This window comes from Bufo bufo, chromosome 4 (genome assembly GCF_905171765.1).
Source record: "Bufo bufo chromosome 4, aBufBuf1.1, whole genome shotgun sequence".
Taxonomy (NCBI): domain Eukaryota; kingdom Metazoa; phylum Chordata; class Amphibia; order Anura; family Bufonidae; genus Bufo; species Bufo bufo.
The window spans coordinates 296,689,217-296,704,827 of record NC_053392.1 but is presented as its reverse complement, the minus strand read 5'-3'; the positions used below and the strand labels follow the sequence as shown (position 1 = coordinate 296,704,827).

General features: G+C 47.8%; 1 protein-coding gene across 1 annotated transcript; it reads right to left on the bottom strand.

Annotated features, from left to right (window-relative positions):
- Positions 1-416: 416 nt before the first annotated feature.
- RWDD2A (RWD domain containing 2A) lies at positions 417-15,603 on the bottom strand. The gene is made up of 3 exons (XM_040426818.1): positions 15,585-15,603; positions 4,169-4,403; positions 417-1,604 (listed from the first exon to the last, which is right to left on the bottom strand). Exons 2-3 carry the CDS (start codon positions 4,379-4,381, stop codon positions 936-938), a joined length of 882 nt encoding a protein of 293 aa, XP_040282752.1. The 5' UTR covers positions 4,382-4,403; positions 15,585-15,603; the 3' UTR covers positions 417-935.
- Between the last annotated feature and the right edge of the window lie 8 nt (positions 15,604-15,611).

Below are 15,611 nucleotides of genomic sequence, written 5' to 3'. Positions count from 1 at the left end.
ACACGTGAACTAGATTTACCATACGAGTAGGAATACTTTATATGTTGTATGGTTTAACACCATACATGGATTGTCTAAGACTAATGCAATACAATGTTTACATTCAGTCATACAGTTTTTGCCATTATCGGAAGAAATAACTATTAGTAAAGCCTTTGTTACTGGCAACACAATTTTATTAAAATTTTTTCATATGGCTGCAAATTTAAACCATTATACAGGGTGGCCATGAAAAAGTAGCCCGCCTCCAATATCTCCAAATCAAACTGACTAATAGTAAATCTGTCTTTGCTTTCCATAGCAACCAATCAGAGCTCAGATTTAATTTGTTTCGATCCCTGTAGGAAGTGAAAGCTGAGCTGTGATTGGTTGCAATGGGCAACTAAAACAGATTTACTATTATGCAGTTTGATTTGGAGATATTGCAGGTGGGCCACCCTGTATTTATGGGTTCTGTAGTTCCTTAAAGACCATCTATCAGCAGACTGACCATCTAGCTGACCTGTTACATGTGCACTTGGCAGCTGAAGGCATCTGTGTTGGTCCCATGTTCACCTGAGGTTTTCCAATATGCAAATGAGCCTCTAGGAGCATTGCTCTGCTCTACCTGAAACTGCCACACCGTCTCCACCTTGATGGAGCCAGGCATGGTGAGGATTTCACTGCCTGGCCCTATCAAAGTGGAGAGGGCGCGGGAGTTGCAGAGAGAGTTGAACCTCTAGGTATAAGGGCAATGCTCCCATTACTCCTAGAGGTTCATTTGCATACATGAAAACCTCATATGAACCTGGAACCAACACAGATGCCTTCAGCTGCCAAGCGCATATGTAACAGGTCAGCCAGTGTCATAGGCACAAATCTGCGGACAGATGCTATTTAAACTTCTTAGTGCTGTGCTTTGGTTTTATAATTGATATAAGAAAATGAATCAGAACTCAGGATTTTCCCTCAATGCCAAACAAAATCTGAAAGATATGTTCACTCTGATGCTTTCGGAGGTATTCAAAGAACTGCCCTAAATCCATATGGTAATCGTTCCTCAGTCCATAGTCTCCATGAGCCTCAAAAGTCAGCTCTTCAAAGGCTTGGAACAGTCGTAGACCATCCATGGATTCAGTCACATCTTGGCTTTCGGTGTGCTTACATGAGATATGCTTCCAGTTAGGGTAGCGGATGTCCCTCCAGAATTCCTCACAATGCTCCTTATCCCCCTCTATACATATCACGCCTGGCTTCCCTGTCAAGCAGAAACCTGTCAAATTCAGTCTCTTAGCACAGTCCAAGATCTTTTTGCGTAGTTCCTGCCGGTATATGTGGTGGCTATAGATCCACATGCGATGGAAAGTAATAGAGATTTTTTTCATGTCTGCTTCATTCCCATTGGTGTGCTTGGATTTCTCCACATAAGAGGATAGATTGTCTGCCAGCCATTGAATAGCGTTTGTGATGCACAGGTCCCCACGGTCCAGTGAACTTACATAGGTTGCCAGACATTTATTCAGATCATTGTGCTGCAGCTTGTCCAAGGCGGTTGACCGAACAAACAGCTGAGGTTCCTTTGTGGGGTAAGAGTGAGGAAGATACACGTGTAATTCTGCTTTCTCCTGAAATTCAGATAATACCCTTTCATCACTAACATAGTGCACACTGGCAGTAACTTATTGATTTTTATACATTACAGAAATAGTTTCTGCAATAGTTTCAGCAAGAATACAAAAAATGCAGTGGAGTAGTTTAATATAAGAATTGGGCTGGGCTGTATGGGCAGCAGGGCTGACGACATATCGACAACACAAGACTGCTGCACCCAAATCACTAAATTCTTCGGTCCACCTCCGATTGGCTAAAGCTGTCACATAGGTAAATAAAGCTCAGCCGGAAGAACTGGAGTGGTGGTGCGGGATCTACTCGGTAAGTACTGCTTTATTTTAGACTATTCCATAGCGTTGTTCAATTTTTTGCTGAAACCAGAAAACCCCAATTAATTTAGCTATGCTGCATCTTTACTTTCTGATACTGAACTCTACAATTCATCCTTAGATACAATGCATTCGGAAAGTCTTCATACCCTTTCACATTTTTAACATTTTGTTATGTTGCGGCCTTGGGCGAAATTTTAAATTTTTTTTTTAGTTTTTCCCTATCATTCTGCACACAGTATCGCATAATGAGAAAGTGAAAAGAATGTTTGAAATCTTTGCTAATGTATTGAAAAGTAAAAACTAAAATATTCCAAAGACATACTGTAAGTATTCAGACCCTTTACTCTGTACTTAGTTGAAGCTCCAATGGCAGCGATTCCAGCCTCTAGTCTGTAGGTATGATGCCACAAAGTTTGCACATCTGGATTTGGTGATTTTCTCCCATTCTTCTCTGCAGATCCTCTCAAGCTCTGTCAGGTTGGGTGGGGATCATCGGTGGACAGCCATTTTCAAGTCTTTCCAGAGATGTTCGATTGGGTTCAAGTCAGAGCTCTGACTGGTCCACTCAAGGACATTCACAGAGTTGTCCATAAGCCACACCTGTGTTGTTTTGGCTGTGTGCTTAGTGCCATTGTCTTGTTGGAAAGTAAACCTTCAGCCCAGAGCACTCTAGATCAGGTTTTCATTAAGTCTATCTCTTTACTTTGCTCCACTCAGCTTGCCCTCAGCCCTGACCAGTTTCCCCACCAAGCTTCACTGTAGGGATGGTATTGGGCAGTGCCTGGTTTCCTCTATACATGGTGCTCAGAATTGAGGCCAAAAAGTTCAATATTGGTTTCATCTGTTTCACACAGTCCAAGGGTCCTTTCGGTGCTTTTTTTGAAAACATTATGGAGGGAATTTATCATAAGGGGAATATTTGAAGTCAGTTTTGCTTGAGTCTGCATTGAAGTACTTTATGCCACATTTATCAAAAGTTTTGTTTGATAAATTTGTCTTATCCTTAAGCCTACTCCACCTCCTCCTGGAGTGAGATTATGACTTAAAGAGGACCTTTCACCGATTCTTACCCTATGAACTAACTATACAGATATGTAGAGCGGCGCCCGGGGATCTCACTGCACTTACTATTATCCCCGAGCGCCGCTCCGTTCTGCCGCTATGCCCTCCGGTATCTCCGCTCACTAAGTTATAGTAGGCGGAGATACCAGTCCCTAAGTTATGGTAGGCGGAGTCTGCCCTAGCGCTGGCCAATCGCAGCGCAGAGCTCACAGCCTGGGAGGTTATTTTCTCCCAGGCTGTGAGCTCTGCAATGCGATTGGCCAGCGCTAGGGCAGACTCCGCCTACCATAACTTAGGGAACGGAGATACCGGAGGACATAGCAGGAGAACGGAGCGGCGCCCGGGGATAATAGTAAGTGCAGTGAGATCCCCGGGCGCCGCTCCACATGGCTGTATACTTAGTTCATAGGGTAAGAATCGGTGAAAGGTCCTCTTTAAAAAAAAAAATCTCAATGATAAATCTGAAGTGAAACTCATTAACTTAGCTAACCACACCCACATTACAAAACTGGAGGAAGTAGTGTAAAAATGCAACTTTTTGATGCCAATGAAGTGAGGAATGATACTTCAGAGCCTATGTGTATTTTACTGAGGAGAACAAAATTTACCAGAAACTCGTATAAAGTAAATTCACGTGCATGCTACCATGGCAGGATCATTGGAGCTCAGTCAGAGGGACCATTGGGTTATTGGTCACCTCTCTTACCAAGGCCCTTCTCCTCCTATTACTTACTTTGGTGGGGCAGCCACCCTTCTCCAGATGTGTGCCACCACACAATCCTGTCTCTGAGATCTACAAGAAGTTCTTTGCTCCCCATAACTTGGTTTTCACTCTGACATGCATTCCCAGCTGTGATACCTTATTATAGACAGGGGTGTGTCTTTTCAAATCACATCCAATCAACTGAATTTACCACAGGTGGACTCCAATCAAGCTGCAGAAACATCTCAAATATGATGAAGAGAAATGAGAGGATCCCAGAGCTAAATTTCTAGTGTCATAACAAAGGGTCTGAATACTTCTGTTTATGCATCATTTTAGTTTTTCCTTTTGCTACATTTTCAAAAATGTTTATCTATCGAGATACTGTCCATATGAAATGTAATAATAAAGCCTTTTTTGGAACAGCTCTCAGTGGAAAGATTCCTGTACACAACAGTTTGTACAAATGAACATTTCTTACCTTCAGATCTTCAGTTTTAACAAAAACCGAATATTCAATAGATGGTGGCAGAGACTCATACGTTCCTTCTAAATACCTTCTTAAAATGGAAAGTGAATTCACACCATTGATGACAATGTCCTCTTTGCTAGGAAACATTGAGAAGAGCATTTCCATCTCCAGGAGCTGAAGTTCAAGGCATTCTCTTGTGCTTGTACTCATTGTAATAATCATACAGAAGAATGACACCGACCGCCTAAACACAGAAAGAGGGACAAAATGTTGGATTGCAGGAAGTTTTGTATGATGCATCTGTGCTCATAAGTGTAATTTCCACAAGGTTATATATCATCTGCATACTCTACAAGAAATTCATTTCAGCCTGTTAAAATCTCAAGGCCGTCCACACCAACTATACAGATTCCAGAAGGTGTATCTCGCCCCTGGCAGCGTCTCCTTTTGTGGGCAGGCCCGTCGCTAACAGACAGGCAAAACAAGCAATTGCTTGGGGCCCCGAGCTGGCCCGGGGCCAAGCAGAGCCGGTGCGTGTTTTGCTTCCTTTAAGGCTGAGTAACTCAGAAGATCCGATGGTATATTCTAACCCCCAGGCGTTCCCATGGTGACGGGGACGCTTGCCTGGGGGTTAGAATATACCATCGGATCTGAGTTTTACGAGCTCAGTGAGATCGTAAAAACTCAAATCCGATGGTATATTCTAACCCCCAGGCGTTCCCATGGTGACAGGGACGCTTGCCTGGGGGTTAGAATATACAGGGCCACGCCGCTCACAGCAGTATATTTATAAACTAATCAGTAACTACTTTAACTTTAATCATTGCTCATTGCTGAGCTCTTTACTTGGATTATTTGGATATCTCTTACTTTGTCTTAGCTCCGGTAATAGCAGGCAGTGCGGCGGGCGGCGCTCACTCACTGACGTCACGCGCCTGCTCCTCCCACTAGGCGGTGCAGGCGCGTGACGTCAGTGAGTGAGCGCCGCCCCCCGCACTGCCTGCTATTACCGGAGCTAAAACAAAGTAAGATATCCAAATAATCCAAGTAAAGAGCTCAGCAATGATTAAAGTTAAAGTAGTTACTGATTAGTTTATAAATATACTGCTGTAAACGTCGGGGAGGGAGATCTGTGGATGGCACTGTAGGGGGATCTGTGGATGGCAGTGCCATCCACAGATCCCCCTACAGTGCCATCCACAGATCCCCCCCATCCACAGTGCCATCCACAGATCCCTCCTCCCCTAAACAGTGCCATCCACAGATCCCCTCTAAACAGTGCCATCCACAGATCCCCCCTCCCCTAAACAGTGCCATCCACAGATCCCTCCTCCCCTAAACAGTGCCATCCACAGATCTCCCCCCTAAACAGTGCCATCCACAGATCCCCCCTAAACAGTGCCATCCACAGATCCCCCCTCCCCTAAACAGTGCCATCCACAGATCCCTCCTCCCCTAAACAGTGCCATCCACAGATCCCCCCTGCCCTAAACAGTGCCATCCACAGATCCCTCCTCCCCTAAACAGTGCCATCCACAGATCTCCCCCCTAAACAGTGCCATCCACAGATCCCCCCCTAAACAGTGCCATCCACAGATCCCCCCTAAACAGTGCCATCCACAGATCTCCCCCCTAAACAGTGCCATCCACAGATCCCCCTACAGTGCCATCCACAGATCCCCCTACAGTGCCATCCACAGATCCCCCTACAGTGCCATCCACAGATCCCCCCTCCCCTAAACAGTGCCATCCACAGATCTCCCCCTAAACAGTGCCATCCACAAATCCCCCCTAAACAGTGCCATCCACAGATCCCCCTACAGTGCCATCCACAGATCCCCCTACAGTGCCATCCACAGATCCCCCTACAGTGCCATCCACAGATCCCCCCTAAACAGTGCCATCCACAGATCCCCCCTAAACAGTGCCATCCACAGATCCCCCCTCCCCTAAACAGTGCCATCCACAGATCCCTCCTCCCCTAAACAGTGCCATCCACAGATCCCCCCTCCCCTAAACAGTGCCATCCACAGATCCCTCCTCCCCTAAACAGTGCCATCGACAGATCCCCCCCTAAACAGTGCCATCCACAGATCTCCCCCCTAAACAGTGCCATCCACAGATCCCCCTACAGTGCCATCCACAGATCCCCCTACAGTGCCATCCACAGATCCCCCTACAGTGCCATCCACAGATCCCCCCCTAAACAGTGCCAGCACAAATCCCCCCTAAACAGTGCCATCCACAGATCCCCCTACAGTGCCATCCACAGATTCCCCCTACAGTGCCATCCACAGATCCCCCTACAGTGCAATCCACAGATCCCCTACAGTGCCATCCACAGATCCCCCTACAGTGCCATCCACAGATCCCCCCTAAACAGTGCCATCCACAGATCCCTCCTAAACAGTGCCATCCACAGATCCCCCCTAAACAGTGCCATCCACAGATCTCCCTACAGTGCCATCCACAGATCCCCCCTCCCCTAAACAGTGCCATCCACAGATCTCCCCCATAAACAGTGCCATCCACAAATCCCCCTAAACAGTGCCATCCACAGATCCCCCTACAGTGCCATCCACAGATCCCCCTACAGTGCCATCCACAGATCCCCCTACAGTGCCATCCACAGATCCCCCCCTAAACAGTGCCATCCACAAATCCCCCCCTAAACAGTGCCATCCACAAATCCCCCCTAAACAGTGCCATCCACAGATCCCCCTACAGTGCCATCCACAGATCCCCCTACAGTGCCATCCACAGATCCCCCTACAGTGCCATCCACAGATCCCCCCTCCCCTAAACAGTGCCATCCACAGATCCCTCCTCCCCTAAACAGTGCCATCCACAGATCCCCCCTCCCCTAAACAGTGCCATCCACAGATCCCCCTCCCCTAAACAGTGCCATCCACAGATCTCCCCCTAAACAGTGCCATCCACAGATCTCCCCCCTAAACAGTGCCATCCACAGATCTCCCCCCTAAACAGTGCCATCCACAGATCTCCCCCCTAAACAGTGCCATCCACAGATCTCCCCCCTAAACAGTGCCATCCACAAATCCCCCCTAAACAGTGCCATCCACAGATCCCCCTACAGTGCCATCCACAGATCCCCCTACAGTGCCATCCACAGATCCCCCCCTAAACAGTGCCATCCACAGATCCCCTTACAGTGCCATCCACAGATTCCCCTCCCCTAAACAGTGCCATCCACAAATCCCCCCTAAACAGTGCCATCCACAAATCCCCCCTAAACAGTGCCATCCACAGATCCCCCCTCCCCTAAACAGTGCCATCATGGCACTGTTTAGGGGAGGGGGGGATCTGTGGATGGCACTATTTTGGGGAAGGAGGGATCTTGTGATGACACTGTTTAGGGGGGAGATCTGTGGATGGCACTGTTTAGGGGAGGGGGATCTGTGGATGGCACTGTTTAGGGGGATCTGTGGATGGCACTGTTTAGGGGGATCTGTGGATGGCACTGTTTAGGGAGGGATCTGTGGATGGCACTGTTTAGGGGGAGATCTGTGGATGGCACTGTTTAGGGGGGAGATCTGTGGATGGCACTGTTTAGGGGAGGGGGGATCTGTGGATGGCACTGTTTAGGGGGGAGATCTGTGGATGGCACTGTTTAGGGGAGGGGGGATCTGTGGATGGCACTGTTTAGGGGGGATCTGTGAATGGCACTGTTTAGGGGGGATCTGTGGATGGCACTGTTTAGGGGGGATCTGTGGATGGCACTGTTTAGGGGGGATATGTGGATGGCACTGTTTAGGGGGGATATGTGGATGGCACTGTTTAGGGGGGATATGTGGATGGCACTGTTTAGGGGGGAGATCTGTGGATGGCACTGTTTAGGGGGGAGATCTGTGGATGGCACTGTTTAGGGGGGAGATCTGTGGATGGCACTGTTTAGGGGAGGGGGGATCTGTGGATGGCACTGTTCAAATTTCATGCACATTAAATGCAACAGCAGTATTTGCACTGTAAACCTCCTTTTTTATTTATATAAAGTGTGGGTGAACTTAAACTGTATGGCTATACTGTGGTTCCTGTAGGCTTTGCGTGCGTAAGGTGGGGAGGGTGTGGAGGGCGGGGGGCGGCCTCCATGTCTATTTTGCTTGGGGCCCCCAAATTCCTTCAAACGGCCCTGTTTGTGGGACAAATAACATCTCTGTCCCAGGAGAGTGTGACTCCATTATAAACCAGTTTAGTTAACTAAAGAACTGGTCTAGGAAAAATAAGGGTGCAAGAGAGTGGTAGAGAAAAAAGGACATAAAAACAGATATAAAGATAGTATCTAGATACGTTTCAGGCTGGCTGTACACAGTAGATACCAGTCAGCTGAATGACCCCCCACACATGCACGTTCTCAATAGGAAGATGGGAGTAAGCTGCTGCTAAACTCCTCTGGCATTGGCCTATCTCCTCTGAGAACTAAAGGACTGGACACACTGAAATCTAGCTACCCAATTCCTTTTTCTACAGACACATAGTATCGGAGGAGAGTCACATAATGGTTGGAGGTCCCCTTGAAATCAGTAAGTTTGGCCAACATTCATATACAGCCGCAGTGCTAGGAGGTTCCAGCTATCTGGTCTCATAGCAGGGAAGGGATACGTTTGCACATTTAATCTTTATTAGAAAATGCTGGTGCACTGTAGTGGAGATTCACTGGAAGCTCAAGAAGAGACTCCAGTCTCAACCTGGAAATGTTCTCCCCAGACTAAATGGAAGGATGGACAACTGGTTGAGTACGTGACCTTACTGTATAGGCATAAGCTGGACACCACCGCTTCCCAACACTGACTAGAATGGTGTTCGTTGGATTGTCAATATGGATTTCAGCATTTTGCCGGACAATACACTGCTACATGCAGCGGTACTTTGTCCTTTGTTACGTGAATGTAGCCTGTAGACAAAATAAACTGTTAATTTCAATGTTCCTAAGGCCTCATGCACACGACAGTTGTTTTTGTCGGCCTCCTCTCCGTTTTTTTTGCGGATAGGATGGGGACCCATTCATTTCAATGGGTCAGCAAAAAAAATGCTGATAGTTCATCCATTTGTGTTCCGCGTCCGTTATCTGTGTTTCCCTTCAGCCCAAAAAAATTGTGCATGTCCTACTTTTTTCACATTTGCAGACAAGGATAGGCATTTATTACAAGGGAGCTGTGGAAAAAAGTGATCCTCCCCAAAAAACGGATGCCGCATCTGTTTTTTTTTGGCGGACGCACAATTTGCGGATGCAAAAAACAACTGTCGTGTGCATGACTCCTAAGGATAATCTTGTACCTTGCCTCCTTCTTTACCATAGAGGAATATTGCTGCCTCATGATGCCTCCAAAGCAGCATAACTTTTGTGATATAGCATGTCAAAGAACATCTCACGTCTCATGAATCCATGCACAGTATATGAGTAAAAAGCATCTTTGGCCTCCGTATATAATCAGATCCACACAGAGGGACCATTACAGGCTATGGACACTGCCTTGCCATTCCTGAAATACTTGAGCCCTATGACAAGGCAGCTCAGCAGAAGCCCCAGATCATGGCTGGGAACTAAGGGTGCATTGCTATGAAGCAGCCAGCAATGAGGGGAAAAAGGTTATACCGTGTATTATTCTGTGCTGTACATGGCTTATGGCATGCTGCTGCCGAAAACAAAAAACTCTTAGGGGGTCATTTATCAAACTGGTGTAAAGTAGAACTAGCTTAGGTGCCGATAGCAACCAATCAGATTCCACCTCTCATTTTTTAAAGGAGCTGTCAAAAATAAAAGGTGGAATCTGATTGGTTACACCAGTTTAATAAATGACCCCAAAAGTTCTTACATAAAAATCACAATTTTCAGATGATTGTGTGAACAACATTTTTTTGAATTCTAGTCATTACAATCTGACATCTAGGTGTTATGACTCCTAAGTCCATGCCAAAACGTCTGTCCCTGTAAGGATGTCGTCACACCTGCATTGGAGCCTGGTCTAGCAAAGGAAGTCTGTCTATGTTTATGGCCAATGTAGGGGTGCATTACCATGAATACTGGTGTGCCCCAGTAAGAGTAATGGCCCTATTAATGCGCCCCAGAATGAATAATGCCCCCTATTAGTGCCCCCCACTAAGAGTAATGCCCCCATAAGTGCCACCCATTAAGAATAATGCCCCCATTAGTGACCCCCAGTTAGAGTAATGTGGCCCTCATCCCCGTCACTCGGGGCCGGCACACCGACTGTAGAGTGTTGTGTGAGAGTCCGGCAGCTTTCCTGGGCCCAGTAACGGAGGAGAAGGGAGGTGATAGGAAAGGAGCGCAGCAGAAGAGTCGGGGACGGGAGGAGCGCAGGCCCGCGGCTCGTCTCATTGTTATCCGGCCTGATCTGGGAGTGAGAGCGGCTCAGTCCCGGCGCGGCCGCCATGTTGTGGGGCGAGGGTTTGCTGCTCTCCTTCAGCAGTGTCTTCGTGCTCCTGCTCCTGACCACCCGCAGCCCCCAGCTCTCCGACTTCCAATCCATTCTGACCAGCGGCCTCGTCCTCTTCAGGTTCGAGCCGGTCCCGGAGTGCTCACAGCTCGCCGCCGGTTCACTCGCCGCCAGCTGTCAGGACCGCGAGCGAGCAAGTCAGACAGTCTGCACTGCAGTTTGAAATGAATCCTGTGCCCGGGTCTGAGAAATGCTTGTACCCGAGCACAGGATTACAAACCCAGACTGTCCGGGTCAATCCCGTACGGGTGGCAACCCTACTTATTATCCTACTTGGAGAGTTAGTAGCTAAAACATTTGCAACAGAGTTACAATTATCATTCTCTTTGTACCCAATGAAGGATCCAGGAGTGGCTTGCCCCTCATTAGCCAGTAAGATGAGCTGGGAGTCACATTCATGCAGTGATACCAATGGGGGAAATGAAAGGGCTGTTCTGGGCCTGCGATACTGAGGATGTGCTATTTGGACTGCAAGCTTCTCATTCGGATAGTTGGCACAGCGGCGCCATCTAGTGGAAGGATCCCGAACAGTTCAAACAGCACACTATCTGTCAGATTGCTCCTGAGTTACTGATCTTTTTATTGCATGTCCCGGATTATAGATGCAAACGTCTGACAAATCTGGAAAAGCTGATTTGCTGAAAAATTATATCCTGTTTAGGGATGAGCGAACCCCTGGAAGTTGGGGTTCGGCTGCACTTCAGGTCAAAGTTCGGGTTTGGGACCCGACCTTCACCCCAATCCCCATTGAAGTCAATGGGAACCCGAACTTCCCTTTATTATTTTCCGTTATAACATATCATTTTGAAAGAATGCAAAAGAATATGGTCATTTAGGGGTTAAAAAAACAATACAAAAAAACAACACCTCACCGCATCCACTTGATCGCGCTGCAGCAGTCTATCTATCTTTATTCAGCAGGACCTGCGATGTGCGCGACGACGATGAGGGTTACAAGAACAACCCAATAGGTGTGCGTGCTGGGAGTTGTGGTTGTTCTGGAGAAGGTGGTTTTAGTAATAATTCTGGAGCATCTATTCTTATGGCTTTATGTTGATTCATTCCTTTATTACTCCTCCTAGAAGTTCTGAGTGAATTGCTAGCAGTTTGCAGTGAAGGTTCAGATGGGTGCTACCAGTTTAGGGGGGTCCCTGCACATTCTGACACTATCCAATTAGTGCTGCCATTGTTTGCTGGAAGCAGATTGTACCGTCTAAACAGCCTCTGCCGTCGGCAAATAATGATTCTGTATGGGGACGAGCGCTGGCACTAGCGATCACTCCTTCCCATACTGTGAAGGGGATGGTAGCATGTAAATGTGTCTCCTCCACTGACGGGAAGAAACCCTCCCTTCCTGACAATCATCTGCTAAACTGAGCAGTGTAAAGGGGCCTCAATGAAAGCCATGAAGATGCGCCAGACCCATGGTAAGATGGCTGCCACTGACGTATAACGGGATCTGTTGTAAAGGGGCCTCAATGAAAGCCATGAAGATGCGCCAGACCCATGGTAAGATGGCTGCCACTGACGTATAACGGGATCTGTTGTAAAGGGGCCTCAATGAAAGCCATGAAGATGCGCCAGACCCATGGTAAGATGGCTGCCCACTGACGTATAACGGGATCTGTTGTAAAGGGGCCTCAATGAAAGCCATGAAGATGCGCCAGACCCATGGTAAGATGGCTGCCACTGACGTATAACGGGATCTGTTGTAAAGGGGCCTCAATGAAAGCTATGAAGATGCGCCAGACCCATGGTAAGATGGCTGCCACTGACGTATAACGGGATCTGTTGTAAAGGGGCCTCAATGAAAGCCATGAAGATGCGCCAGATCCATGGTAAGATGGCTCCCACTGACGTATAACAGGATCTGTTGTAAAGGGGCCTCAATGAAAGCCATGAAGATGCGCCAGACCCATGGTAAGATGGCTGCCACTGACGTATAACGGGATCTGTTGTAAAGGGGCCTCAATGAAAGCCATGAAGATGCGCCAGACCCATGGTAAGATGGCTGCCACTGACGTATAACGGGATCTGTTGTAAAGGGGCCTCAATGAAAGCCATGAAGATGCGCCAGACCCATGGTAGGATGGCGCCCACTGACGTATAACGGGATCTGTTGTAAAGGGGCCTCAATGAAAGCCATGAAGATGCGCCAGACCCATGGTAAGATGGCTGCCACTGACGTATAACGGGATCTGTTGTAAAGGGGCCTCAATGAAAGCTATGAAGATGCGCCAGACCCATGGTAAGATGGCTGCCACTGACGTATAACGGGATCTGTTGTAAAGGGGCCTCAATGAAAGCCATGAAGATGCGCCAGATCCATGGTAAGATGGCTCCCACTGACGTATAACGGGATCTGTTGTAAAGGGGCCTCAATGAAAGCCATGAAGATGCGCCAGACCCATGGTAAGATGGCGCCCACTGACGTATAACGGGATCTGTTGTAAAGGGGCCTCAATGAAAGCCATGAAGATGCGCCAGACCCATGGTAAGATGGCTGCCACTGACGTATAACGGGATCTGTTGTAAAGGGGCCTCAATGAAAGCTATGAAGATGCGCCAGACCCATGGTAAGATGGCTGCCACTGACGTATAACGGGATCTGTTGTAAAGGGGCCTCAATGAAAGCCATGAAGATGCGCCAGATCCATGGTAAGATGGCTCCCACTGACGTATAACGGGATCTGTTGTAAAGGGGCCTCAATGAAAGCCATGAAGATGCGCCAGACCCATGGTAAGATGGCGCCCACTGACGTATAACGGGATCTGTTGTAAAGGGGCCTCAATGAAAGCCATGAAGATGCGCCAGACCCATGGTAAGATGGCTCCCACTGACGTATAATCTGTTGTCTGGACAAAAAACATTCTGCTACCGAACTGGCCACGAATGGCAGCTTCAGACTCCATTCAGACAGCTGCGCTTCAGCTGTAAGTCCCAGACTGACCGCAGTCAGATCTCTGACGCGTTAGAGCAGCGGTTGGCCCGGCATTTATGTACGGAAAACTGATGCGAAAATGCTGTATAATGGGTGTCTGAACGAGGTGTCAGGGTGCAGAAACTGGACGACTGTTCCTAAGGGTTTATTCACACACTGCAAAACGAAGCAGCAAAAAACGCACTACTGCAATGTGTGGATACAGGCTAAGGCCCCGGTCATGTGATTCGGCGCAGTTTCTGAATGCGCTTTTAGGCCTCATTCACACGTCACCGATTCCTTTTAATGTGTGAATACATAAAGTCTATGGGTCCATGAAAAACAGACGCAACACAGACGCCATCCGCGTTTCACGGACCATTAGGATCAAATGCTATGAAAATTATTTTTCAGCTGTGCAGTTGTCCGTGAAACATGGATGACATATGGAGAGCAAAAAACGGACACACGGATCCTTCATGGACATCTCCACGGATACGTCGCTGACCATCTTATCACGGATTTCATCACGGACGTGTGAATGAGGCATTAGTCAGAACTGGGCCTAGATCCAGACCTCCCAATCATCGCGGATTTCGGCGGCCGCCCTGTGGTCCCGCTCTGCATTAGAGAGCACGATGTGCTTCATTCATCGGGGAACGGGGCTACATGGATGGATCCTTTCTTATTAACCCTACTGTGTGGGGGCACTAAGGGGGATTACGGTGTGGGCACACACAATGAACTGGGCGCTATTGGGCATGTAGAGACAGGGTGACGTTAGAAGCGTGGCTTAGTGTAAAAAAATATAAAAAAACAATTGTCATTGGGCTTTTTAAAAGTTGGGCAGTATCTAGAGCTAGAGAAATATATAATGTTATCCAGTGTGAAAGTAATGGACCACAGCAGCGGTACCCTTAAGGGAGTAGGTTCAGTCTCCTATATGGATAAAAAAACAGAAGGTGCGGGGACCGCGCTCTAAATGAACAGTATATGTCAGTTATTGAATCCTACAAATACAGAGAACTGAAGTCTCATCCAGATACCAGAGGCAGTATTCGCAGAGACGTAATGTTCATACGAAAAGGTTGTAATCCGCCTCCTACTGGTCCGCAGATCTCGTGATGAGTCACCAACCACTGAATCCAAACACCGGACCCGAATACCTTCAAGAAGGAATAGAACAGATGGTGCAATACCCTCGGTATCTTTTAAGGTAAGGGATTTATTATACTCACAATTTTTGAGTTACAAGCATGCACATAGAATTGCCCGACCCGGGTTTCGCTATTAGCTTATTCAGGGGCTGCGGTACAAACGCCGCTACAAGCCACGAGTAGTGATCTTTTACCCGTGGCTTGTAGCGGCGTTTGTACCGCAGCCCCTGAATAAGCTAATAGCGAAACCCGGGTCGGGCAATTCTATGTGCATGCTTGTAACTCAAAAATTGTGAGTATAATAAATCCCTTACCTTAAAAGATACCGAGGGTATTGCACCATCTGTTCTATTCCTTCTTGAAGGTATTCGGGTCCGGTGTTTGGATTCAGTGGTTGGTGACTCATCACGAGATCTGCGGACCAGTAGGAGGCGGATTACAACCTTTTCGTATGAACATTACGTCTCTGCGAATACTGCCTCTGGTATCTGGATGAGACTTCAGTTCCCAGTATCTAGAGCTAAAAGTCGTTTCCTTATTGTGTCTTGAGTTTGCTCTTTGGTTTTAGTAAGAAGAAAACGCATGCACAAACTGCACTGTGTGGACCTGACAGACACCTGTTAGGCAATGTCTGCGCACAGCGCGCCCCCTTGTGGTGGCTGCAGGCAATCACTTGAGTAGCCGTGTGAAGGGAAGCAGGGGAGAAGCCGCAGTCTCTGCACTCCCTGCCGGCACATCTGTATTAAACCTACTCGCCTGCTATTCAGGCGCCTCCCCAGCAGAGAGCGCAGCTCACAATCTGACGTGCTAGCCTTCCTGTCACACAGCCGCCACATACACACAACGTACAACGCAAGCGAAACTGACTGACCTGCGCCACCTCAGCTCATTCCGCCTC